Source organism: Heteronotia binoei, chromosome 8, assembly GCF_032191835.1.
Source record: "Heteronotia binoei isolate CCM8104 ecotype False Entrance Well chromosome 8, APGP_CSIRO_Hbin_v1, whole genome shotgun sequence".
Classification (NCBI taxonomy): domain Eukaryota; kingdom Metazoa; phylum Chordata; class Lepidosauria; order Squamata; family Gekkonidae; genus Heteronotia; species Heteronotia binoei.
In genome coordinates, this window is record NC_083230.1 from 109,716,282 (window position 1) to 109,740,283 (window position 24,002).

The 24,002-nt window shown below is 46.5% G+C and overlaps 1 protein-coding gene across 6 annotated transcripts in view; it reads left to right on the forward strand.

Annotated features, from left to right (window-relative positions):
- Positions 1–24,002, forward strand: part of LMO3 (LIM domain only 3) — a 322,118-nt gene that overhangs the window by 164,816 nt on the left and 133,300 nt on the right. Inside the window, exon 1 of one of the 6 annotated variants that reach the window (XM_060245870.1) lies at positions 11,809–11,851. The exons of 1 other annotated variant lie outside the window; for it this stretch is intronic. Coding sequence is in view for 1 of the 5 variants with exons in the window: in XM_060245866.1 (XP_060101849.1) it covers positions 17,457–17,481 (25 nt within the window). In the remaining 4 variants the exon portion in view is untranslated. Of the gene's footprint in view, positions 1–11,808; positions 11,852–15,783; positions 15,872–16,241; positions 16,282–17,378; positions 17,482–24,002 lie in introns of those variants that run through there. 4 more of the 6 variants (XM_060245868.1, XM_060245871.1, XM_060245869.1 and 1 more) reach the window with 4 other exon arrangements.

Sequence of the window (24,002 nt, forward strand, 5' to 3'; positions counted from 1 at the left end):
GGACTCTGTGGAGCTTCTTCCAAATCAGCACAGATGGGACTAAGCCAAGGGTGGCCAAACTGTGGCTTGGGAGCCACATGTGGCTCTTTCACACATACTGTGTGGCTCTTGCAGCCCCCACCACCCCATCTGCCAACTTGGCGAAGGCATTTCTCACTTTAAATCACCTCTCCAAGCTAAGCCAGTTGGCAGCTTGGAGAATGTATTTAAAGTTGCTTTCTTTCCACCCTCCCTCCATCTATTTGCCTTCCTTCTTTCCTGCTTTTAAACATCTGACGTTCAAGTCTTGTGGCTCTCAAACATCTTATGTTCATATCTTGTGGCTCTCAAAACATCTGACATTTATTTTATGTGGTCTCTTACTTTAAGCAAATTTGGCCACCCCTGGAATAAGCTGCGAACCTGATGGTGGAAAGGTAGGGTTCCCAGTCTCCAGCTGCGTCCAGGGGTTCCCCCAATTTCAGGGCCTCCAACCCACTGCCACAGAACTGGCCAGCAGAGGGAGCCCCACCCCGAAGAGCACCGGCACACCACAGTGTGCCCTGTGGAATGACATTACCTGGAAATGATGTTACCGCACTACAAGAATGGGGGGGGGGGAGGGACGACGCTCTGGCATTTGGAGAAAAATTTCTATGGTAATCATAGAGTTTTTCCTAAAGTGCTAGAGCGTCCCCCCATGACGTTCCCAGTGCAATAACATCACTTCCAGGTGATGTCATTGCACCACGAAGAAGATCCCCCCCCACCAGGACCCAGGTGAGACCTGGCAAGTTGCAGCTGACTTATGACAACTGCGTCCAGTTTTCAAAGTAAGACACAAACTGAAGCGGTTTGCCATTGCCTGCTTTCTGCATAGTGACCCTGGACTTCCTTGGCAGTCTCCCATCCAATTACTCACCTGGGCCAACCCTACTTAGCTTCCAAGGGCTGACAAGATTAGGCTAGTATGGGCCATCCAGGTCAGGACAATGACATTCTAACCAGTGCTCACTTTGTAGCAGGAGCTCCTTTGCATATTAGGCCACACCCCCATGATGTAGCCAATCCTCCAAGAGCTTACAGGGCCTACTGGAAGCTCTTGGGGGATTGGCTACCTCATGGGGGTGTGGCCTAATATCCAAAGGAGCTCCAGCTACAAAGTGAGCCCTGATTATAACTATCTATTGCCATGCTCTCTTTGGTGGTGGAAAGTTCCATCAAGTCACAGCCGACTCACGACGACCCCATAGGGACAGAGGTGATTCACCATTGCCATTAGGGAGCCCATAGGAACAAAGGTAGTTTGCCATTGCCTGCCTCTGCACAGCGAACTCAGTTGTCTCCAGGGGTTTTTTGGTAGCAGGAGCTCCTTTGCATGTTAGGTCACACCCCCCTGATGTAGCCAAACCTCCAATTGCTTACAGGGCTCCTAGTGCAGGGTCTACTGTAAACTCCAAGAAGATTGGCTACATCAAGGGGGTGTGGCCTAATATGCAAAGGAGTTCCTGCTACCAAAAAAGCACTGGTTGTCCCCCATTCAAGTACTAACCAGGGCCAACCCTGCTTAGCTTCCGAGAGATCAGGCTAACCTGTGAACCTGAATACCTTTCAAACACAGAGCAGCACACCAGTGAAATGGTCTCAGGTCTGCAACTGCTTTGTTTGCTGCGGATCTTAAATCTCCAGGTTTCTTCCCCCCCCCCCCCCCCCCGTGAACAAGTGAGTTTCTTTAATATCCACAGATGTAGAGGAGGAGGTGAAAAGGCCATTTAGAAAAATGGCAGCGTTTTAAAGTGGTTTCTTTCCCCCCTACTCGCGCTTTTGTCATATGCTATGATTTTAAGTCTTTGAATGGTGTTTTGGTGAACTCTCTTAACTCTCCTCCTTCAGAAGTTTGCTCGATTCATTAGGAGTCACTTTGGGCTGCTCTGTAAACTGTCATTGTCCCAGTTTTCTTGCCGTGAAAGGTTATTCGCTGTTGTTGTTACAAGCTCCTGCACTTCTTTCTTCAGCTGTTTGTTATAACTTGGCAGTTTCTAAAATAGAAGATTAAGCTTGTTGCGTGTGATTTCCCCACCACCACCACCACTACCAGATGTGCATAGCAGCCACATGGACACATGCATTGCACACAGAAGAATGCTTTGATCCTTTAGTAGCAGATGCATTCCAGTGTCGCCAGGAGTTGTGTAAAGCATTGCTGTTTTCACACTGAGGTTCTGCTCTGGTTCTGAACCCGAACTGGAGCAGCATTTCCCTAACTGCCTGCTTTCCATGTTCTCTTCTGCTTTGCTGAGCTAAGCAGGGCTTTTTTTTTTTTTTTAACAGGAACGCACAGGAATGCAGTTCCAGCTGGCTTGCATCAGGGGTGTGGCCTAATATGCCAATAAGTTCCTGCTGGGCCTTTTCTACAAAGAAAGGCCTGTATAAAACAATGGTGACATCAGGGGGGGTGGCCTCATATGCAAATGAGTTCTACCAAAAAAAAAAGCCTTGCTCATACTATTTCCTGAACCTACGCTATCTTTTGGGATAGTCACAGTCTTTTGCCGCAGTCAAAGAGTTTTGGCATGCTGTTAGGGATGCCAGCCTCCAGGAGGGACCTGGGGATCCCCCAAATTTACACCTGGACTCTATGGCACTGTACCCCACTAGGTCCATGTCCATCCTAGGCTCCATCTTCAATTCTCAACTGTATTTGTCATTCAAATAAGCAAATCTTGAGGCAGTAAACAGTCCTTTTTATGAAACTTAGTGTCCAAAGCGGGGCTGATAGGCTGGCAGATCAGGCTTTGGAAAAGTGATTTTGAGACGACAGTACAAGGTCCTCAAAAGGAATCCAACACCCAGGTTACTAGTCTGATCAGGCAGATAGTAATGATCGTGCCACTAGGAGAAGGCCTAGTGCAGAGACCTTGGTCTTTTACCCAGTAGGACAAAGTACAGGGAACTCAAGTCTGTGTGAAATTGTGAAGTGACAATGTTAACTAGAAATATAGTCCAGTTGTCAAAAGTTAAACCAGGAAGATACTTGAAACCTTTAGGGAAAGTGAAGCAACTTTCAGGGAAACACTGTGACACGTGTAGCCAGTCACCTCAGAAGTGTGCTGTGTGCAGCTTTAAATGTCTGTTTCCATCCTCTAAAGCCCAAATATCTATGTAAATATTAACCCCCTTCCCTGCCAGTTGTTTATAATAAAACAACTTTTATTTAATCCTTCCCTTTGCCTACTGTGCCATTTTCTGAGGGGTAAATTTTTAAAACATAAGTAGTGACAGGGTGATCAATTTCAGTGGAGTGCTGGTTAAATTCGTCATGCCAGTTGCATAATTGGCAGCAGGGACTGGGATTCAAAATCCCCCCCTCTGATAGGGGCCCTCAAGGTCAGCATCATCCTGCTGCCTCCAGCCGAACATCTTCCCTTTTATTTATAAAGTGCAGTTCCAACTGCAGCCACTAGGGACATAGGAAAGTCTGAATACTTGAGTAGATGGACCACTGGTCTGATCCAGCAGGGCTCTTCTTACGACAGAGACTATCAAAGAACCACCTCTTTTATACTTTTTTTGTCACACAGGTTGGGTAGAACAAAGGCACTGGGATAGCTCTGAAGAATGCTGTAAGAGCGTCCATCAGCAAAACATTTGCAATACAATTTAGGACAATTTTAAGTGCCTGATAGATAAGTATGTTTTTTTGAGCGTTCAAGTGTGCTTCTCTCAATTTTTGAACAAATGAATATGAACACAATTCTGTACCTCATTTCACTGAGCATGGTTCTGCTTGTGGTAAAAATAGATGCCTGTAGGAGCCATTATTCTGTAAGTAGATTTCATCCAATGGAGTTAACAGTTTAATGACCCAACTGCATGGTCTAATTGCATGGGTCTTCACACCCTGCCCATCCCTTGGGTTTGCAGTACCATGAGTGGGCGCCCCTGCAATTGATTCCCATGTTTTGAGGTTTAGTCTACATATTACTCTAACCATGCAGGAACCATTTACAAGACAAAACATCCCTCACCAAATCCGTTGAGGAACAAAGCAGGAGTCAAGTTGAACCTCCTTGTTTGATGAAGTGTGCTTGGAGCACACAAAAGCTTACATTCTGAATAAAACTTTGTTGGTCTTAAAGGTGCTAATGGACTCCTACTTTGTTCTACTGCTTCAGACCAACATGGCCGCCCACTCGGATAAATCAGTTGAGGATTACCGGGTATCCATTAGAATAATAGAATCACAGAGTTGGAAGGGGCCAGACAGGCCATCTAATCCAACCCCCTGCTCAATGCAGGATCAGCCTAGAGCAGGGGTTCCCAGCCCCCGGACTGGGGACTCGTACCGGGCTGCATCCTGTTTCCAATGGGGCACGCAGCCTCACCACTCCCCCTGTGCAGCCTCACTGCCCTGCCCCTGGCACCTCCTCCACCCCTCATTCTCATCATTTTAAGGTCAGGGATGAGGCCAAGAAGCGCCTCCCAGACCGACCCCCCCAGCCAATCAGGTAACTAGCGGGGAAAACGCAGCAGCAGCGTCGCTCACCACTGCTGCTGCGTTTTCCCCTTCGATCACCTGATCGGCTGTGGGAGCGGAGGCCTGGGAGGCGCTTCACGGCCCCTTCACCAGCCTTAAAATCATGAAAACGGGGGGTGCCGAGGCTGTGTGGGAGGAAACGAGGGAGAGGAAAATGGGGAGGGGTAGGACGAATAGCATGCCCCCACCCTGTCGGCCCTGGGGCTGCAGTGGGCGGGCTGGCACTGGGGCCAAAAAGGTTGGGGGCCACTGGCCTAGAGTATCCCTGTCCAGTGTTTGCCTAGCAGCTGCATAAAGACTGCCAGTGAGGGGAGCACACCACCTCCCTCAGTAGCTGATTCCGCTGTTGAACAACTTTTAAAAAGCTTTTCCTAATATCCAGCGGGTGCCTTCCTACCTGTAATTTAGACCCATTATTGTGATTCCTCTCGTCTACTGCCAACAGGAACAGCTCTAAGAGACAACCATTCAAATACTCAAAAGAGAACAATCGTCCTCCCTCGGCCTCCTCTTCTCCAGACTGAACATTCCCAAGTCCCTCAGCCTTTCCTCACAGGTCTTGGTCTCCGGCCCGTCGTCATCTTTGTCACTCTCCACTGCACCCCCTCCATTGTGTCCACATCCTTCTTGAAGTGAGGCCTCCAGAACTGCACACCATACTCCAGTTGCACTGATAGCTTAGAATACAGCCTTGGGTATAGTTCATACCTGCGTGCTCATTCCTCGATGACACCACCAGGCATTCAAATGGAGACACTCAGGACTTTCAAGTGCTGTGTAACAGAGTGATGAGAATCCAGATGATGAGCTGTTCTCTCAGCTGGCATTTAAAAAGGTAGTCCCCTGTGCACGCATCAGTCATTTTCTCTGGGGGTGACGTTGCTTTCACAACGTTTTCACAGCAGACTTTTTACAGGCTGGTTTGCCATTGCCTTCCCCAGTCATCTACACTTTTCCCTCAGCCAGCTGGGTACCCATTTTATCAACCTCAGAAGGATGGAAGGCCGAGTCAACCTTAAGCCGGCTACCTGAACCAGCTTCTGCTGGGATTGAACTCAGGTTGTGAGCAGAAGGCTCCGACTGCAGAACTGCAGCTTTACCACTCTGCGGCACGGGGCTCTTCGAGCTGGCAGTATGGCTTATATAATTTGCGGCATGTATAAATCGGCTTCAATGTGCAAGCGGTCGCTTTTTTAAATGACTGCAGATCACACCGTTAAATAACATTCCTCTTGTCAGCATCTTCTGGGGCCTTAGTTGCTAAATGATGATAACTTCATGTCAATGATATGATAGGCACTGTGAAGATCATGGGAATGAACAATCTCCATTGGTCTATCTCAGGGGTGTTGAGAGATAATTTGGCCCTCATTTGTTATGAGGGGCAGATCAGACACAAATGAGACCTTGTTGGGCCGGGCCATGCCATGTCAGGCTGGGACATGTGTGTACCTGTTGTTGTTGTTGTTCAGTTGCACAGTCAAGTCCAACTGGACAAAGTCGTGCCAGCCCCTCCTGTCTTCCACCATCCTCCGAAGTCTGCTCAAATTCATGTTTGTTACATCAGTAACGCTGTCCAGCAATCTCATCTTTTGCCATCCCCTTCTTCTTTTGCCTTCTGTGTTTCCCAGCATCAGGGTCTTCTCCAGTGAGTGCTCCCTTCTCATTTGGTGGCCAAAGTATTTGAGCTTCAGCTTCAGCATCTGACCTTCCAGGGAACAGTCAGGGTTGATTTCCCTTAGGACTGACTGATTGGATCTTCTTTGCAGTCCAAGGGACTCTCAAGAGTCTTCTCCAGCACCACATCTCAAAAGCATCTATTCTTCTGCGCTCAGCCTTCCTTATGGTCCAACTCTCACAGCCATACATTACTACTGGGAATACCATCACTTTGACTATACAGACTTTTGTTGGCAGGGTGATGTCTCTACTTTTTATTATACTGCCCAGGTTCGCCATAGCTGTCCTTCCAAGGAGCAAACATCTTTTAATTTCATGGCTACAGTCACCATCTGCAATGATCTTAGATCCCAGAAATGTGAAGTCTGTCACTACTTCCATGTCTTCCCCTTCTATTTGCCAAGGTGTGAAGGGGCCAGATGCCACGATCTTAGTTTTTTTGATGTTGAGTTTCAATCCTACTTTTGTGCTCTCCTCTTTCACCCTCAACAAGAGGTTCTTTAGGTCCTCCTCACTTTCTGCCATTAGAGTAGTGTCATCTGCATATCTGAGATTGTTGATGTTTTTCCCGGCAATCTTAATTCCGGCTTGTGCTTCATCCAGGCCAGCATTCTGCATGATGTACTCTGCATATAAATTAAATAAGCAGGTGACAATATACATCCTTGTCGAACTCCTTTTCCTATTCTAAACTAATCAGTTGTTCCATATCCCGTTCTGACACTTGCTTCTTGACCTTTATACAGGTTTCTCAGGAGACATGTGAGGTGGTCTGGTACTCCCATCTCTTTAGGGACTTGCCACAGTTTGTTGTGATCCACACAATCAAAGGCTTTAGCATAGTCAATGAAACAGAAATAGACGTTTTTCTGATACTCCCGTGCTTTCTCCATAATACATCGAATGTTGGCAATTTGATCTCTAGTTCCTCTACCTCTCTGAAACCCAGCTTGAACTTCTGGTAGTTCCTGATCTACATACTGCTGAAGCCTAGCTTGTAGGATCTTTAGTATGACCTTGCTGGCATGTGAAATGAGTGCAATGGTACGACAATTTGAACATTCCTTGGCATTACCCTTCTTTGGGATTGGAATATAAACTGATCTTTTCCAATCCTGTGGTCACTGTTGTGTTTTCCAAATTTGTTGACATAATGTGTGCATCACTTTAACAGCATCATCTTTTAGGACTCTGAATAGCTCAACTGGCATACCATCACCTCCCCTCACTTCGTTGTTAGTAATGCTTTCTAAAGCCAATTTGACTTCACTTTCCAGGATGTCTGGCTCAAGGTCATCGATTCACTGTCATGGTTATCCGGGACATTGAGATCCTTCTTGTGTAATTCTTCTGTGTTATTCTTGCCACCGCTTCCTGATCTCTTCTGCTTCTGTTAGGTCCCTACCATTTTTGTCCTTTATCATGGCCATCTTTGCACAAAACGTTCCCTTGATTTCTCCAATTTTCTTGAATAGATCTCTTGTCCTTCCCATTCTATTATTTTCCTCTATTGCTTTGCATTGTTCCTTCAGGAAGGCCTCCTTATCTCTCCTTGCTGTTCTCTGGAAATCTTCATTCAGTTGGGTGAATCTTTCCTTTTCAGCTTTGCCTTTCGCTTTCCTTCTTTCCTCAGCTATTTGTAAAGCCTCGTCAGACAGCCACTTTGTTTTCTTGCATTTCTTTTTCTTTGGGATGGTCCTGATTGCTGCCTTCTGTACAATGTCATGAACCTCCGTCCATAGTTCTTCAGGCACTCTGTCTATCAACTCTAGTTCCTTAAACCTATTCTTCACCTCCACTGTATATTCATAAGGGATGGCCTCCCCAGTTTTCTTCCATTTAAGCCTGAATTATGTGATGAGTAGCTCATGATCTGAGCTGCAGTCAGCTCCAGGTCTTGCTTTTGCTGACTGCAAAGAGCTTCTCCATCTTTGACTGCAGAGTATATAATCAATCTGATTTCTGTGTTGCCCATCAGGTGATGTCCACATGTAGAGTCACCTTTTAGGTTGTTGGAAGAGGGTGTTCGCTATGACCAGCTTGTTCTCTTGACAAAACTCTATTAGTCTTTGCCTGGCTTCATTTTGTTCTCCAAGGTCAAACTTGTGAGTTATTCCGGTCACCTTTTGACTTTCTCTTTGGCATTCCAGTCCCCTATGATGAGGACATCTTTTTTTGGTGTGAATTCTAGAAGGTGTTGTAGATCTTCATAGAACTGGTCCACTTCAGCCTCTTCTGCATCAGTGGTTGGGGCATATACTTGTATTACTATGATATTGAATGGTTTGCCTTGGATACGGACCGAGATCATTCTGTCATTTTTGAGATTGTATCCCATTACTGCCTTCCTCACTCTCTTGTTAACTATAAAGGCCACACCATTTCTTCTATGGGACTCTTGCTCACAATAATAGATGTAGTGATCCTCTGAGTTAAATTCACCCATTCCCATCCATTTTAGTTCACTGATTCCCAAGATGTCGATGTTCAGTCTCGCCATCTCTTGTTTGACCACATCTAGCATACCTTGATTCATAGATCTTACATTCCACGTTCCAATGCAGTATTGTTCTTTGCAGCATCGGACTGTTCTTATTAGATTAGATTATTAGATTATAAGATTAGGTAGCTGATACATAAACTTTAAAAAGGACACAGACAAACAATTAAAGATTTTTAAGAAACCCACTTAAAACATGTTCAAAACATTAGCACGTGTTGGTCTTAAAGGTGCTTTCTTTGTATTTCTCCCATGGGATCTAGGGAACTGGGCAAAGGAAGCTCTGGCTCTTTCCTTCCTTCCCAGGGGACTGGGAGGGGGAGGAGTCTCAGCCAATAGAAAGAAGAGCGGGTTGGCTCAGTAGCTCTGCTGTGCAATTGAGAGAGCCTGGCAAAACAAGCTCTTCCTCCACAAGCCTCAGCCAATGGAAAAATATAAAGGCTTTGCTCTGTAGCTCCTATGTGATTGAGCAAGCCTGGCAAAGCAATATGTGATGCAGAAGGAAGCAAGAGAGAAGGAGAAGAAAGCAGATGACAGCCAGTTGCTTGGGGGCCTGATAGGAGCCCTCCAGGGGCCTGATTTGGCCCCTGGGTTGCATGTTTTACACCCCTGGTCTATCTAGTTTGGTATTGTCTACCTATGGTTTGCAGTAGAGAGGGTCTTTCCTGAGACTGGAAATACTTTTAACTAGCAACGCTAGTAAAACTTGGGATCATCTGGGTGCAAACCACTGAGCTGACTTATGGGTAAACAGAGTACCCAAGCCTTGGAAGTCAAAATGTGCCTACAGTGGTCACAATAACAAAAAATTGATATTTGGATGCCACTGGAATGGTGAGCCTTCAACCCACCTTGGATCAAACATGGCTAAACAGGTGAAGATGTTCAGTTTTGCACTCCAGTTCCATAGTGCTCGTGGGAAGAAAGGTGTTTTTGGAACTCAAGACCAAGAATGGATCATGGTTTGCATATAGCAACCCATCCACTTTTCAGACTGGCATTGCACTGCGGTACATAATATGTCCGGATCACTGAACAGTACAAAGCTATGCTGTGATCCAGGCAACTGCATGAAGGAAAACCTGCGCATCTGGGACAAATCCTTTTCCTCCCAGCAATCAATGCAGACAACCATGTCCCTTGATGAACATAGGCGGCCACAGGTCCTGCACAAAATGGCAACGCCTCGGCCCTTATTTCAAGAGAGGAGTCAACAGTTCACACAGCTGGGTGGGGGGAGAGCTGTTCAGACTTCACAGATGGGGGTTCTAGGAGCCCCCTCTGCTGGCTCCAGTTTTCATACGGAACAGGCATGCTTCCAAGAAGAAAGTTGGAGACAAGTCCACAGAAGTGCGGCATTCTCAGATTCCAAATGCGCAACTCTCCCAAAACTTTTTGTTTGCCTGATAGCTTGGGCCTTCTTTGCTGCCGTAGCTTTCAAATCCGCTGCAAACAACTCACTGCAGCTCTGCGTCGAATCCTTGGGGGGATAAAATAAAGGTAGCTTGTGAACTCTGTTCTCCTTCAAACTAATGGACTATTTTTTCCCCCTCCCACGTCCTCTCTTTCTCTCTTCTGTTGCCTTCTTCATACACACTCCCCCCCCACCCACCCTCTCCTCCCCAAATAGCCCCCTTTGTCCACTTTTATGAATTGAAACATGTACTCCCAACTTGAACACGCAGGGAATCCTGCCATTAATTAAAGGACTTGTCAGCCCCAATCCTGGATCCTTACAGCGCAGGAAATGTCTCCCTTTTAAGTGCAAAACCATAACATTACCATTTCCCAAGTGCTCTCTGTTTTAGGCTGCTTTCCTAATTAGAGGCATGATAACAGCCCTGCTGATTGGCATTATAAAAGCACTAGTTTGGCTTCATCTGTCCCAGGTGTGCGATGTAATTTCTCTCTCCCTCCCCCCCCTCACACTTCTCACAGGTTCAGAGCACTACCTCTCTTCTTCATTGTTCCTTAAAGTTTTCATCTGAGGAATTAATTCAGATAAAAAGACATTAGAACAGAACCTCTACTGCCAAAGCCCATCAGTAGAACCTTTTATCAAAAGTACAAACTATACAAGCTAGGGTTTTCTTTCCTAGGTTTTTTTTTTTACCCTTTTGTTTCTGAGGGTTAAAAAAAAAAGAAGACGAAGAAGAAGAAGATGAAGAAGAAGAAGAAGAAGGGGAAAAGGAAAGAAAAAGGGGAGGGAGAGGTGGAGAGGAAAGGGGGGGGAACCAGGAGTTCTGTCAATGGACTGAATGCACCATTAAAACTGGCGTCACTACAAAGGTTAGCGTGGATCTAACTGTCAATAGAGTGAGTGGAGTGCAGTCCGGTAAGGGGAGGGAGGGGTGTCTTTGGTGAGAAAGAGATACTTTGATATTTTGGGATGTTAGAAGGGTGAATGTGAAAAATTGGAGGTTGGGGATCTAATTACCCAACCATAATTGGGGGCTAGGGAATAAGTTGCCGTCCTCTCAACTCACCGCAGATCAATTATGTTAAGAGAACATCTGTAAGTAGAACTTAATGAGGTCCATTAGAGCAACATGTACAGGCTCCTCTAACCGTACTTGTCAGCTCCTTGGATAAGCTGAAGAGAGCTGCTAACTAGGGACCTGGTGGAGGTGTTTAAATACTGAAGGAGGAGAGCTGGCCCACTCAGGTTTTTCGCAGCGGTGTGTGTGTTTGGTTGGGGGAAGAAAGTGAAGCAGGCAAGGGGGGGAAAGAAGACAGAGAAAGGCAGAAAAAGAGAGAGAGAGGCAGGGTTAGGCTTATCTGATGCTGCTGAAATTTCAAGCTTAGGGGGGAGAAAAAAATGGAGCTCAAGAATGGTTTTTCCCTCTTGAACTGAGTTTGTTTTGTTCTGTTTTTTAAGGGGGGGGGAAGGATTTTTACATATTTCCCCCTTTGAAAATTTTTGGTCTTCTTGCTCTACCGTAAAAGGCATTATAGCCTACCAAACCATCGCTCTCTGGGACTATAAAGATTCCTGATCAGTGGGGCAGGCATATGCGCTTCCCCAAAACTGTTTTTTTTTTCCTTTTTAATTCTTATTGTTAGAGGACAAAAGTGTCCAAGCTGTGAAACCTGAAGATTTTTTTTAAACACCTTTTGGTTGTTTTTTCGCCCGAGAAGGCTTTTCTTGCATAAAGGTAAGTTATTATCTCTGTCGGTTTCCCCACTTTTAAATACCAGTGAAAAGAACTCTTGTGAATCCAAGAGGGGAGAAAAATGTTAAGTGGGTTTTTAGACAAGTGCAAAGGGAAGAACGGGTCTCTGAAAAGCCACATTCTGACTTTAAAAAAGAGACAACCCCCCCCCCCCTTTCTAAAGCTTTAACAAAAATATTCACATCTAATTTTTCCTCTCTCCTGTCTTCTGGCACTGGAAATGAAGGAGCTGTTTGGTTGGGGTTTCAGCCATAACCTAAGTAAACAATAACACCAAATTATATTAATTTTTTTTTGGGGGGGGGAGATCTTGGGCTTCACTGCTTAGGAAGGCGAAGGGGGGGGGGTGGTTAGAGAGAAGCAAAATAAGTCTTAGAGTTTAGGAAGGGTTAATGGCTCTTGTCGCCAAAGTGCAGGCAGAAGGTGATTAATCCCAGCTCTTGTTCACCAAATCTCTCTTTTGCCTTCGGTCTCTTCCTTTTCTCTTTTTTGTGTTTGGGGGGGGGGAATGGGTTCCTGCTTTCTAGGATATTTTCATCCTCCACTTGGCTGGCGACCACTTCTGAGCAAAGTGCTTTGGCAAAGTGGCAACTTCTCTGCCTTCGCCACGCTTTCTCCAGCCACCCCTCATTTCTCTCTTTGCATCATCCCCCCCCCATACACACATACACCAAGCACTGCTGCTGAAATAATTCCTAAGAAAATTGGGGGGAATGCTGTATTTCCCCCTCTTTTTTTAAACTTCATTACAGCATTGTAGATTCCCCCCCTTGGAAAAAAAAATCTAGCTGTATATTGCATGATTTGGGGGGGGAGAGAAAGAAAGAGCAAGAGAGGGAGAGAGCCTGCTTTCAAATAATTTAATTCATGACAAAACCTAATTACTGTCAGGTAATACCCTGTCAGCTTTAATGCATTTCATCAGTCATAATGAAAAGAAGAGCATTTTATGACCCATCTAATTATCATTACATTTTAGGGGGAAATGAATGGCGTGGAGCTGAATGTTAACCATTCTATTTTATTCCTTTACACATGTGGTTTGGCATATTACTCACCAAGTTTTTTATATATATATATTATTTGAGAAAGAGAGAGAGAGCCCTTGATTGGTGGTGGGGTGGGGGGTACTGAAGGATTACAATTAGATGAGGAGCTGTTTGTTCCACACACACACACACACACATTTTCAAAGTGACAAAGTGCTTAATGTCTCTCACAGGCTGGTGTTGACACCGGGGTATCTTATTGCCACAGTCCAAATAGAGTACTAATTACTGTGCATGATGTCACCGTAGGCAGAAGAATAATCCCATCATTTAATTAGGTGAATGATTTAAACAAAGATTTGCATAGATGCCCTAATCAGTTGCCATGAATTACCGAGGCGCAGTTTTGCCAGCGAGGGGTAGCAGATCCTACATACTGGTGGGGAGGGATGGTGAATGCAGAAGGGGGGGGGGGAGGAGAGAAGACCACAGAGAGAGAGAGAATTTCATCTCCTTTACCATAATTAATTTAATTGTCCTCATTAGCTGTACCCTTTGTTCTGATTTTATTTCTCCCTTCCTCCAGCACTGAACTTCTCTCTCTTTCCCCTCCTCTCTCCCTGAATGCCTGGCTTGCAAAGAAGGCAACACACAGCCACACACTTCAGTTGTTGGAGGTGGTGGGGATGTTTGCCAAAGGGTAAGCTGCAGACAGAGGCAAGGAAGGTGGCGGTTCTGGGTTCGAGAGGAGCAGGGCGGATGGAAGGGAAAGCGGTTTGGGATTGAGGCGCATGCGGACCGACTTTCCGGTGTGGACTGCGCTTCTGAGTCCATCTCTAGCCGTCCTTCTCTTGATGGATCCTGTGTGGTTGATAAAACCGAATAGTCTCTCGGCTCGCGACCTGGGGTGCTGAGACCCAGACGGTGAACTGTATGCATATCCGCGCAGAGGACGTTCAAGCATTTCCAAACAGAGACGTTGCATTCCTCCCCGTCGCCTTGCTTTTATTACTATACTCTTCGGATCAGCACTGCTGGATTATGTTGTTGCGGGGGGGGGGGGAGTGAGAAGAGGGTAAAATGTCAGATAACTTCAAAGCTTTAAAAGCTTTTCGTGGGGTCTTGAAAAGCCCCTTCTCATAATGGGTGTCATTCATTTTTTTTAAAGGATGGGGTATCTAAGCTGCCGTCCCCCCCCCCCCCCCTTTCCAAGAGAGCTTTGTGACAGTCTTGGTGTGAAGCTCCTAATGGCAGACAACAGAAGGATCACTTTGAAGTCTGCCAACTGCATTCACGAATTCTTAATCGGTTTTTTCCTATCCCGCCCCCCGCCCCCCACGCCTCATCCCACCCCGTTTTTCTGTTTCGCTCTCAGCTGTGGATTGCCTCTTCATATCCCGCGGGCATCTTCCAAGGGGGGGGGGCGTTTATGCAATAAGTAACCTCAGTGCTGGAAAAAAGGCAAGATATTGGCCCCTTAGGACGACTGGGGAAATATTGCAGGTCCTGAATTATTTTGGGGGGGGGGCAACATCCTATTGAAATTTGCCGATTCCTCCGTCTCTTTTGACTTCAAGGGTAACAGGGGCGAGCCCTGTGATCTCTTGCAAGGGCCGTCCTCCTGGACGCGTTTTACTCGAGAGTAAGCACGGCCGGGGAAGGGGGGGTCGACGGGGCTCCCTGCCTTTGCTCAGTTGCTGCATGTCGTGGTGTGTGTGTGTGTGGGGGGGGAATGATGAATACATCGCTCCCGCCCTTCCAAAGTGTAAAAGATCCCTGCTCTTTCATTGGATAACAAGCCACGTGTTCCGACTTTTTTTTTTTTTGGTCAAAGTTTAAAACGCGCAGGAAAGTTTCCTTGAACTCGTCGTATTTGCTCTCCCCCCTCCGGTTAGTTCTTGCAAAATCTCGAGGTTTTCTGAGTTGGGGTGGAGTTTATCCTTTGCAAAAAAAAAAAAAAAAGTTGCTTCTGGGACACTTACCCTCCAGTTTCTTGCAATGCAAAAAGCCCATTTACACTCCCCGGCAAGTTTGCATCGTCCGGGGTTGCAAGTCAGGCAGCGGTATCTGCAGGGCCACCGGTTTGTAAGTGAATGAGCGTGTGCGTGTATTCCTTTGCACAACCAGCCGTAGGGCGGCAGGCACCTAGGAGCTCACTGCCGCTGCCGTCTAGGTCCATTGCCTCGAAAGTTGGGCTTTGCCCCCTTTGCAAAGTTGCGGCTGGGTCTGCAAGCGCCGCCTGCCCCAGGTCCCTCGGCGCGGTTGTGTGCCTGTGGCAAGCGAGACAGAGGCTGTGATCACACACGCTAAAGAATGCACCTTCCAACTTAATCCAGTTGGAAAGTGCAGTGCAAGCGGACTGAAGGCTTCAGTCCGCTTTCACTGCAGTTTCCAACTGGATTTTACGTGGGAACTGGCAAAATCCAGTGGGAAAGTGCATTGAAAGTGTATTATTTAACGTGCGTGATTGAAGCCGGAGAAAGAGAGAGAGAGAGAGCGGCAGCCGGCTTGCTGGCGTCTAGCCCGACGCATATGCTTCCTCTCTCCTTTTTTATTTTTTGCTGACTTGAACTCGCACGCTTGTAAATTTCCACCCTGGGAAATTAGCGACAAACCCCCAATCTGTCTCCCGGCTGCTCTGCACACTTCTCCCGAGCCCGGCGGCTGGAGTTAAAGCGGAGCCGCAGATCGGGGTGGGGGGAAGCAAAGGAGGAGGAGGAGGGAAAGGGGCGGTGGGGTGAGAAAGACAGGCGGGGGGGGGGGAGAGCGAGTAGCGGTAAATAGCCTGCAAGCGGCCACGAGTCTCAGCCTCTCTTTCTCCCGGCGGTTTGCAAGCGTGCCACGAGCATCCTCGCCGTCTTTTCTTCCCCCCACCCCCGACTGACCTTTTTTTTTCTTCCTCCCCTCTTTTTCGCTGATTATGTCTGGCTGGTTAAGGGATTGCGTTGTGCCGCAGCAGCTGCTACGCTCTGACTTCTTCAGCGCGGCTCCAAGCACGCTGCTTTAGCTTTAGGTAAGTTGGCTATACGACCAGGACACCCCCTCCCCTTGCTGGGGGGCGGGGGGGGGGAGAAAGGCTATCGTGAGTCCGCGGAAGAGAGGGCCGAGAGATGCTCTCCCTCTTTTAAAACATAGCTAAGGAGACCTGTAGCTTGGATGCGGGCAACCCAATTACTTGGCGGATCCTGGAGGACCTCATTATTTAAAAAAAAAAAAAGATCCAGAAAGACGAGCAAAACCTGCTTCCTCTCTCCCTTCTCTCTTTGCACCCTCCCTTCCCCCTTTGCCTTTATTAATTTCCCCCCTCTCCCTCACTGCAAAACAATGCTCTTTCCTGACCTTCTCCAAGGAGAAGAGAGCTACAAGGCACTTTTGGGGGGGGGGGGTTCTCGCCACTCACCTTGTTTGGCTTTAATTGCGCAGGTAAGCGGAAAGGCAGCGCGCGGGCCGCGGCTGGGGGGCTCTCCGGGTCAGGTTTGGTGCGAGGCGAGTTCGGGTTTCCTCTTTCCAACCTAATGAGTCCAACTCTAGATTTCTTTCTCCCCCCCCCCCCCTTGTTGTCTCGGCAAGTTTGGGGCTCCGCGGCTCTCGCTCTTTGCGCGCGCGTGTGTGTTTGTGTCTGTCTGCGCGTTTAAATCATGCGAGGCTTCATTATTTTTATGATGACGAGAGAGAGGCGAGAATAAAGGGAAGACTGCTGCTGCTTGCCCAGTTTCGGCTGCAGGAAGGGGCTGCGTGGGGAAGCAGGAAAGTTAAAACAATGAGACGGGGCCGCGATCCCACCTTGCCTCGTCGCCTCTGAACCCGGCGCCAGATTTTTGGGTTTTTGGCTCCCGTTCCTTTTTTTTTTGGCCAGCCTGCGTGTGAAATGCAATGGTGAGAAAACCCGACTTCGTCTTTCTTCTTCCTCCCTTCTAGGAAATAGATTCTCTCCCCCCCCCCCATTAACGAGATGTTTCTTCTTTCTTTGCAAACCTTCCCCCGCCACACTTTTCGTCTGGCGTGAGTGTAGCGTTTTGTGCAGAATGAATTGGGAAGGGGGGGGGGGGCGTGTGTGCAACGTCCTTACTTCCCGCATGGGTAGCGTGCTAGCCCTCTTCTTATGATGCATCTCTTCTCTCTCCCCCCCCCCTCCCCATTTATTGTGCTTATGTTAACGCTGCATGTGACAGTGTAATCAAATCCATTTGTTACAAGTGAAGCTTTGGAGAGAGAGGAAAGACCCCCGGTTCGCTTGGGATGGCTGGAAAGACGCCACGCAGTTAAAGGCGGGGGGGGGGGCGTGTGTGCCTTTTGTCGTTCGCCATCATCATTTTGTGTGCGCGCCTGCACGGTTGCAACTGGGTGCGTGCGTGTCGCTTTTCCATAGCCCCCAAACCCCCTCCACTGTTCCCCCTTTTCAAAGTGCTCCGCACAATAGCCCCGGCTCGCCTTCTCTCTCGTTGCTTCTCCCTCGACAGACCAATCTTTTCTTTGGACCTCTAAAAACTGGGGAGGGGGCGGGGGGGAAGGATCGTACACTTGCCACTTCGGGCTTCCTTCGAGGAAGAAGGAGCTGTTCGGGGAAGGGGGGGGCGGGGGTGTCCTCGAATCAACTCATGCAGAAAAAGGAGAAAAGTTTTGGTAAGGCTTCTGGTGTTTTGGTGTTTTGTTTGGGGCTTGGCGTTCGGCAGAGATCTTACGTTGGGGGACGGGGGGCCGTGTGGGGTAAGATGGAGCACCCGACCGATCATCTCTTGAACGCTGTTCAGAGATCCATTCTGGGAAGGCAGTTAGGTTAATTTTGTTTCTCAGCCGCTCTTTTTTATTAGGTGTAATAAGACAAGCCACACTGGGTTTTTGTGTGTGTGCATGCTTTATTTTATTTTTATTTTTTTGCACAAGAACAAATGCTTGCCTACTGATCCCCCTTGCATGGGTTTTGCCAGGGCTGTGGGGAGGGAGGGGAGAGAAAATTAGCGGCGCCTGATTTGTGCTAACTACACAAAAGGGGGGGGGGGCTCTTTGTTGTTTAAGAGTGCGTTTCCCTCGTCGTGGTGTTTCTTTTAATTTTTTTTTCTTTTTTGCATGTGAACTGCATCAAAATTGAGCTCGGTCTTGCAAATCTCATGTTGGCCTTTGCCAACCACTAGCACTTTGCTACCATGGTAACTGTAATTAAACTGATAAGAGTGGAAAAATGTCAGTATCTCTTGGAGTCTTACAGCTGCATTGGGAAGAAAAGGGGGGGAAGTAGAATTGGTTTTCAGAAGCCCCATACTGTTATTTATTTCATTATTTTTTTTAGCAGTGGGGGGGAGAGAGCCAAAGGGAAGATTGGGGTGTGTTTTTAAAGAGTAGACTGAGTAAAGAGACTTTGAAAAGAAAATATCCTCTCCTTGACTTGAGATCTTGTTGTGAAAGGGATTGGAGGGGGGGGGGATGCCCACACTTGCCTTTTTAAAGGGCTGTGGGAAAAGATGTGAGCCAGTGAACAGAGAAACTAGCTTTTAGGCCCAAACTAACTTTCAGAAATTGAGGCTTCATATCTTATTGTCGCTGAATTCCTTCTTTGGAATGGATGCTTCCAGCTTGGGGGAGGTCGGCGGTATATATTCCCCCCCCCTCCGTAGAAAACATCTCTTAATGTCCCTTCCTCATTCTAAACTCATATTCATGTGATGTGAGGGGGAAAGTGGATTTTTAAAAAATTAAAGCGTAGGGGAAGCAATTAGTGCCGAGTGGACAAAAGTCCCATATTCTGAATTATACCAGTTTTTAAAAAGATGTCTGTGGGGAACTCCTGGGTGTTTTGGAGTTGCACTTTTGTTGTGTTAACTACAGTGTGTGTGTTATGTGTGTGTGTGGTGGGGGATGAATGGCACAGAACAAGAGCACATAATAGAGGCAGTCGAGCATTGGGCTGGTTCACAATGCAATCCAGGCAATTAAAAGCTCACCGAAGTTTTCAAAATGAAATGGTTCTACTTCTTCCCTCCCCCCCCCCATGCCACACAAGCTATTATTTATGTGTCTCTCCTTTAATTATGATTTCCCTTAAACTGTCAAATAATTCAGGAGTAGTAGGAACCTATGAAGCAAGGGGAATTCTTTTTTTCCTTCCACAATTTGCATGGCGGTTTGCAGTGACTCTTGAGGTGCTGGGAAAGAACTGCCAAGTGTTTATCAAGTTGGCTTTTCTTCAAACTGGCCTTTCTCTTTTTCCCCTTCTTTCCCTGATAATAAAGGCAATGTGGGGTTTTGGGCAGGGTGGAAAGATCTTTTAGCAAGGATGGTTTTTCCATCACCACAGGAATCTGATTTTCCCCCCTCCCTATATATCTAGTCTGAATGGACTTTTAAGTTTGAACTCGTGTTCCTCTGTGGGCACACAAACTCATAGAGTTAGGCACCTGGGGAAGGCGGGGTAAGCTTTTTGCCTCAAAGAAAGCAAAACTGACAGCCCAGTTCTATGCCTGTTTATCCTGAAGTAACTCCCACTGGCTACTCTGGACTTACACCGTAAGCTTTTGGAAGAGCCAGCTGCTTAAACGTAACTGCTGCCTTTGAGAGGCCTTGGCTAGTAGTAGCGAAACGTACATGTCACATTTACACCCTGTATCTCTTCCCTCACACAACTCAAAGTGGTGTACATGGGGTGGGATTCCCAGGAGGCCTCCCCATTCAAATAAATCCTGTTTCACCCACACTATACTCGGAGATATTAACTTAAAAGAAACCCTGTGTGAACTTTATTTGTATGGATATAGCCAAGCTGAAAGGCAATTACTAGAGGGAACTCAATAATAACAAATGTTTCTTTCCTAAACTGAGAAAAGGGTTACCAAGCTTATGGAATGAGGGGGTTGTATTAATTGAATATAGGGTTTTCTGATAATCTATTATTTTTGAAGGCCTGATATTGGATGATTAGTTTATCTTAACTATTTACAGTGTGCATGTTTGGTTTTTTTATATTTGGTCCAAAAATCAAGCTAAGATCTCCCCATACTTAAGGACTTTAAACCCTGCTGATTCCCATGGCCAAAGGTCAGCATGTGGTTAAGATTCTCGCTAAAATCAATGGGATTTGAAAGATGTGTCTTGGGTGTATTTCACCTGCTCCAGAAACTTAGCAGTAAATGCATGTGCTGGTATAGCTCTAGGCTCACAACAGTGGTTTAGCAACACAGTTTGATTATCTGTTGGAAGGGTGTCTGTCTCCTTCCCCCCCCTCCCCCCCCACACCCCAAATTCTAGCCATATGTTGTTTGGCAGACTTCAGACCTCGGAAACCTGAAGAAGTTCAAGACTTTTCTGCCTTGTGAATCTGAAATTAAAGTGTCTAGTGTATGGGAAAACCCATGTGATAGGCAACAAAACTGTTAATCTGCAAAAAAAATTCCATCGTAAGTCAAGCAAGTCTAAGGTGACCATTTCCCATTTGAAAACTTGGCAGGCTATTGAACTGTGACTGTATTAGTGTCAAAGCCACAAGCCTGTTCATAAAAAAATTGGTCAGTGTGTTACTGCCATCTTTTTGGAGAAATGTAGCTGTTAGCTTTTCAACTTGCTTAACTTGAACACGCTGTGCTGCATTGCACTGATTTGTGACGGAGGGTTACCTATCGATCTGAGGTGTTAGTGGCTAGGTGTAAGTATGCATACTTTGTGAGCCCAGAAAGTCCATGGTTCAAATCCCATCTTGATCATAATTTCACTAGATAGTAGCTGGCATGATTTGGTTCCATTCATCTGCTGTGTTTTGTGTTATATGGATAATACATGGGGTTGTTCTAGGGATGACACAATGCATGAAGCTTTCTGAACCACTGAAATATACTTCCTTGAATTCTGAATACTTTTATATTGAAGTAGGAGCTTCTAGAGTATGTATCAACGGCATTTTGTTAAAATACTTCACAAATTAGAAGTGAATTTGCACAACTGCACTCAACCACACAGCCTTTTGAGGATGGTCCCTTCTGTGCATGAAAAATAGCATTTTACAAAAGGACAACATTGGCAATGGTTAGGGCATTCTGCCCTCCTTTCCAAATCTTTTTTCATACTTCTGTGGGTTTTGTTTGGGGAGGCTTTTGGCAGGAGCTTGGGAACAGGTCTTCTTCTGCATTCACTACGCTCAGCAAGATTGTCTCCTTCCAGAGACCCAGTTTGGTGTAGTGGTTAAGTGTGCAGACTCTTATCTGGGAGAACCGGGTTTGATTCCCCACTCTTCCACTTGCACCTGCTGGAATGGCCTTGGGTCAGCCATAGCTCTGGCAGAGGTTGTCCTTGAAAGGGCAGCTGCTGTGAGAGCCCTCTCAGCCCCACCCACCTCACAGGGTGTCTGTTGTGGGGGGGGGAGACGATAAAGGAGATTGTAAGCCGCTCTGAGTCTCTGATTCAGAGAGAAGGGCAGGATATAAATCTGCAATTCTTCTTCTTCCACCTGGGGCTTTGAGAATAAGAATTGGCTGTCACTCCAAAGGATCTTGCAACTCCTGGTGCATTTTTTTTCTCTGATGCTGATCGGGGCCCCACTTTAGTGAGAAACTGCTGAGGTGATGTAGGTGGTGCCGGGTTGCCATTAGCATGACAGACAACAGGCAGTGAGCACTTTCGGGTCTTTAAAAAGGTACAGTGGTGACAGCTTATTCTTAATGTAGAGTTCCCCACAGCTTAGGGGGAAGCCGTAAATAGAAGCAAAACCTCCTGAAGTTATCACCTTTATTAGAAAACAACATACATGTTACCTTTATCTTCTCTGATGACCTCATATCTGCAGCAAGGATATTAAAAGGTAAAGGTAGTCCCCTGTGCAAGCACCAGTTGTTTCCAATTCTGGGGTGACGTCGCATCACAACATTTTCACGGCAGACTTTTTACGGGGTGGTTTGCCATTGCCTTCCCCAGTCATCTACACTTTACCTCCAGCAAGCTGGGTACTCATTTGACTGGCTTCAGAAGGATGGAAGGCTGAGTCGACCTTGAGCTGGCTTCCTGAACCAGCTCCCGCTGGGATCGAACTTAGGTCGTGAGCCAAGAGCTCGGACTGCAGTACTGCAGCTTTACCGCTCTGCGCCACAGGGCTCCTTAGCAGGGATATTATAACTTGATTATTTATTGGCTGACTTTCTCTTTATTTTGTTTTTTAATATTTTAATTGCAGGGTCCAAATTGCCTCCAGACACCTGCTCACAGTTGTCCAGTTGGGGACCACAAGATTCTGCTTTGTATGCTTCACTTCTTGAGAAATTCTTTCGAGTTTGCAGTGGTCTTAGAAAGCTGGTAGCTGGTAGTTCTTGGCGAAAGTTTTGTCCGATGCTTTCCTGCCTGCCCCCTGAACTGAGAGAGTCACATATTCTGCATTCATTAAGTAGGACTCCCCTGTCTTGCATGGAATAAAAGCCCTTCATGTGTCGGCGTCTGAATGTAGTGCATTCTACATAGCTTTTGGTGCCAGTCGTTCTTGAAATAGATGCCCCACATTTTGAGGCTTGTGACCATGCTTGTGCCTGCATACCCTCATGAGAAGTAAAAAGGTAACGGTGTGCAAGCACCAGTCGTTTCTGACTCTGGGGTGACGTCGCATCGCAACATTTTCATGGCAGACTTTTTACGGGGTGGTTTGCCATTGCCTTCCCCAGTCATCTACACTCCCCCCCCCCAGCAAGCTGGGTACTCATTTTACCGACCTCGGAAGGATGGAAGGCTGAGTCAACCTGGAGCCGGCTACCTGAACCCAGCTTCCGCCGGGATCGAATTCAGGTCATGAGCAGAGCTTGGACTGCAATACTGCAGCTTGCCACTCTGTGCCATGGGGCTCTTTTTCATGAGAAGTAGCTTCTGTATAATACTGTCCTTTGTGCTTGGTTGTGTGCGCATGAAATCTGTGATCACATATGTGGTTCTTTCCCTCCTGATTTGCACCATCCTCCTTCCAGGGCTCATGTCCTGTGGGAAGGACCTAGATGTCTCACTTGAGTCACATGATTATAATCTGCGTTCACTCCACGTGGGGTTAGCATAGTGGGGAAGGTTTGTGTGAGTGTACGTACAGCAGCTCACCTCTTCAGCAAGTGTATCATGTTGTCTAGTGTATGATAGAATGCCATTTGGGTGCACTTTCACACATGCTGAACGCTAAATGCACTTTGAGTCCACTTTAAATGCACTTTAGCGATCATTTTCAAGTGGATGTTGCTGTTTCTTTGGCTGCGATCACACACACTAAATAATGTACTTTCATTGTACTTTCCAGCAGGATTTTACTGCAATCATTTCCACAGTACTGAAATTCCCCACATTGTCATTAAAACTTTGCATTATGTGTAATTTTCCACAGTAGGTTTATCCTCACTAGGCTCAAACCTGAAGTTTTCTCCTTACCCTGTGTTTGTAGAATCCCCAGTTTTAGAAAGTTCTGAAAAGGGGTGTGTGAAGGAGAAAACGGAGTTTGTGCCTGATGAGAAAAAAATCTGTAGAAAATTTCACATGATGCGGAGTTTTAAAAACAACATTGCGGGGAATTTCACTACTGCAGAAATGGTCTGTAGCTATTTTTTGTTATACTGTCCAGGTTCACCATAGCTGTCCTCCCAAGAAGCAAGCATCTTTTAATTTCATGGCTACATTGGCCTTTAATGTACTAAAAGCTAGTGAGCAGAGCAATGCACTGTAGAGGCAGGTAGGAATTCTGGATCTGTTCGGTCACCATGCTCTCCAAAGATTCTGTCGAGATAACGTGCTGCCTGTATGTTTTGTGGATTGCTTCCATGGGTTGGCTTGGTGCAGTTCATCACCTCAACATGCTTGCTTTATGTCGTACTTCCTCAGGTGCTGGGCTGGAATTAGTCATGGGTTCCTAGTTATCTGGGTTTATTTACGACAGCATGTACTCTTTACAGAGACTCATTTGCTAGCTGTTTTTTTTTAAAGGCCTGTTACCTGTATTTAAAGGAGTCTTTCACGTTGACGCTTGGTAATTTTAGATGCTCATCTTTGAAAAAAGAAAAAGTAATTGGGAGGTCAGGAAAGCTGCACCCACTGCATCCTTCACATCGGTGCTTGGTAATTTTAAATGCGCACCTTTGAAAAAAGAAAAGGTAATTGGGAGGCCAGGCAAGCTGCATCTTCTGCAGACCAGAGCAGCTCCTAATCTT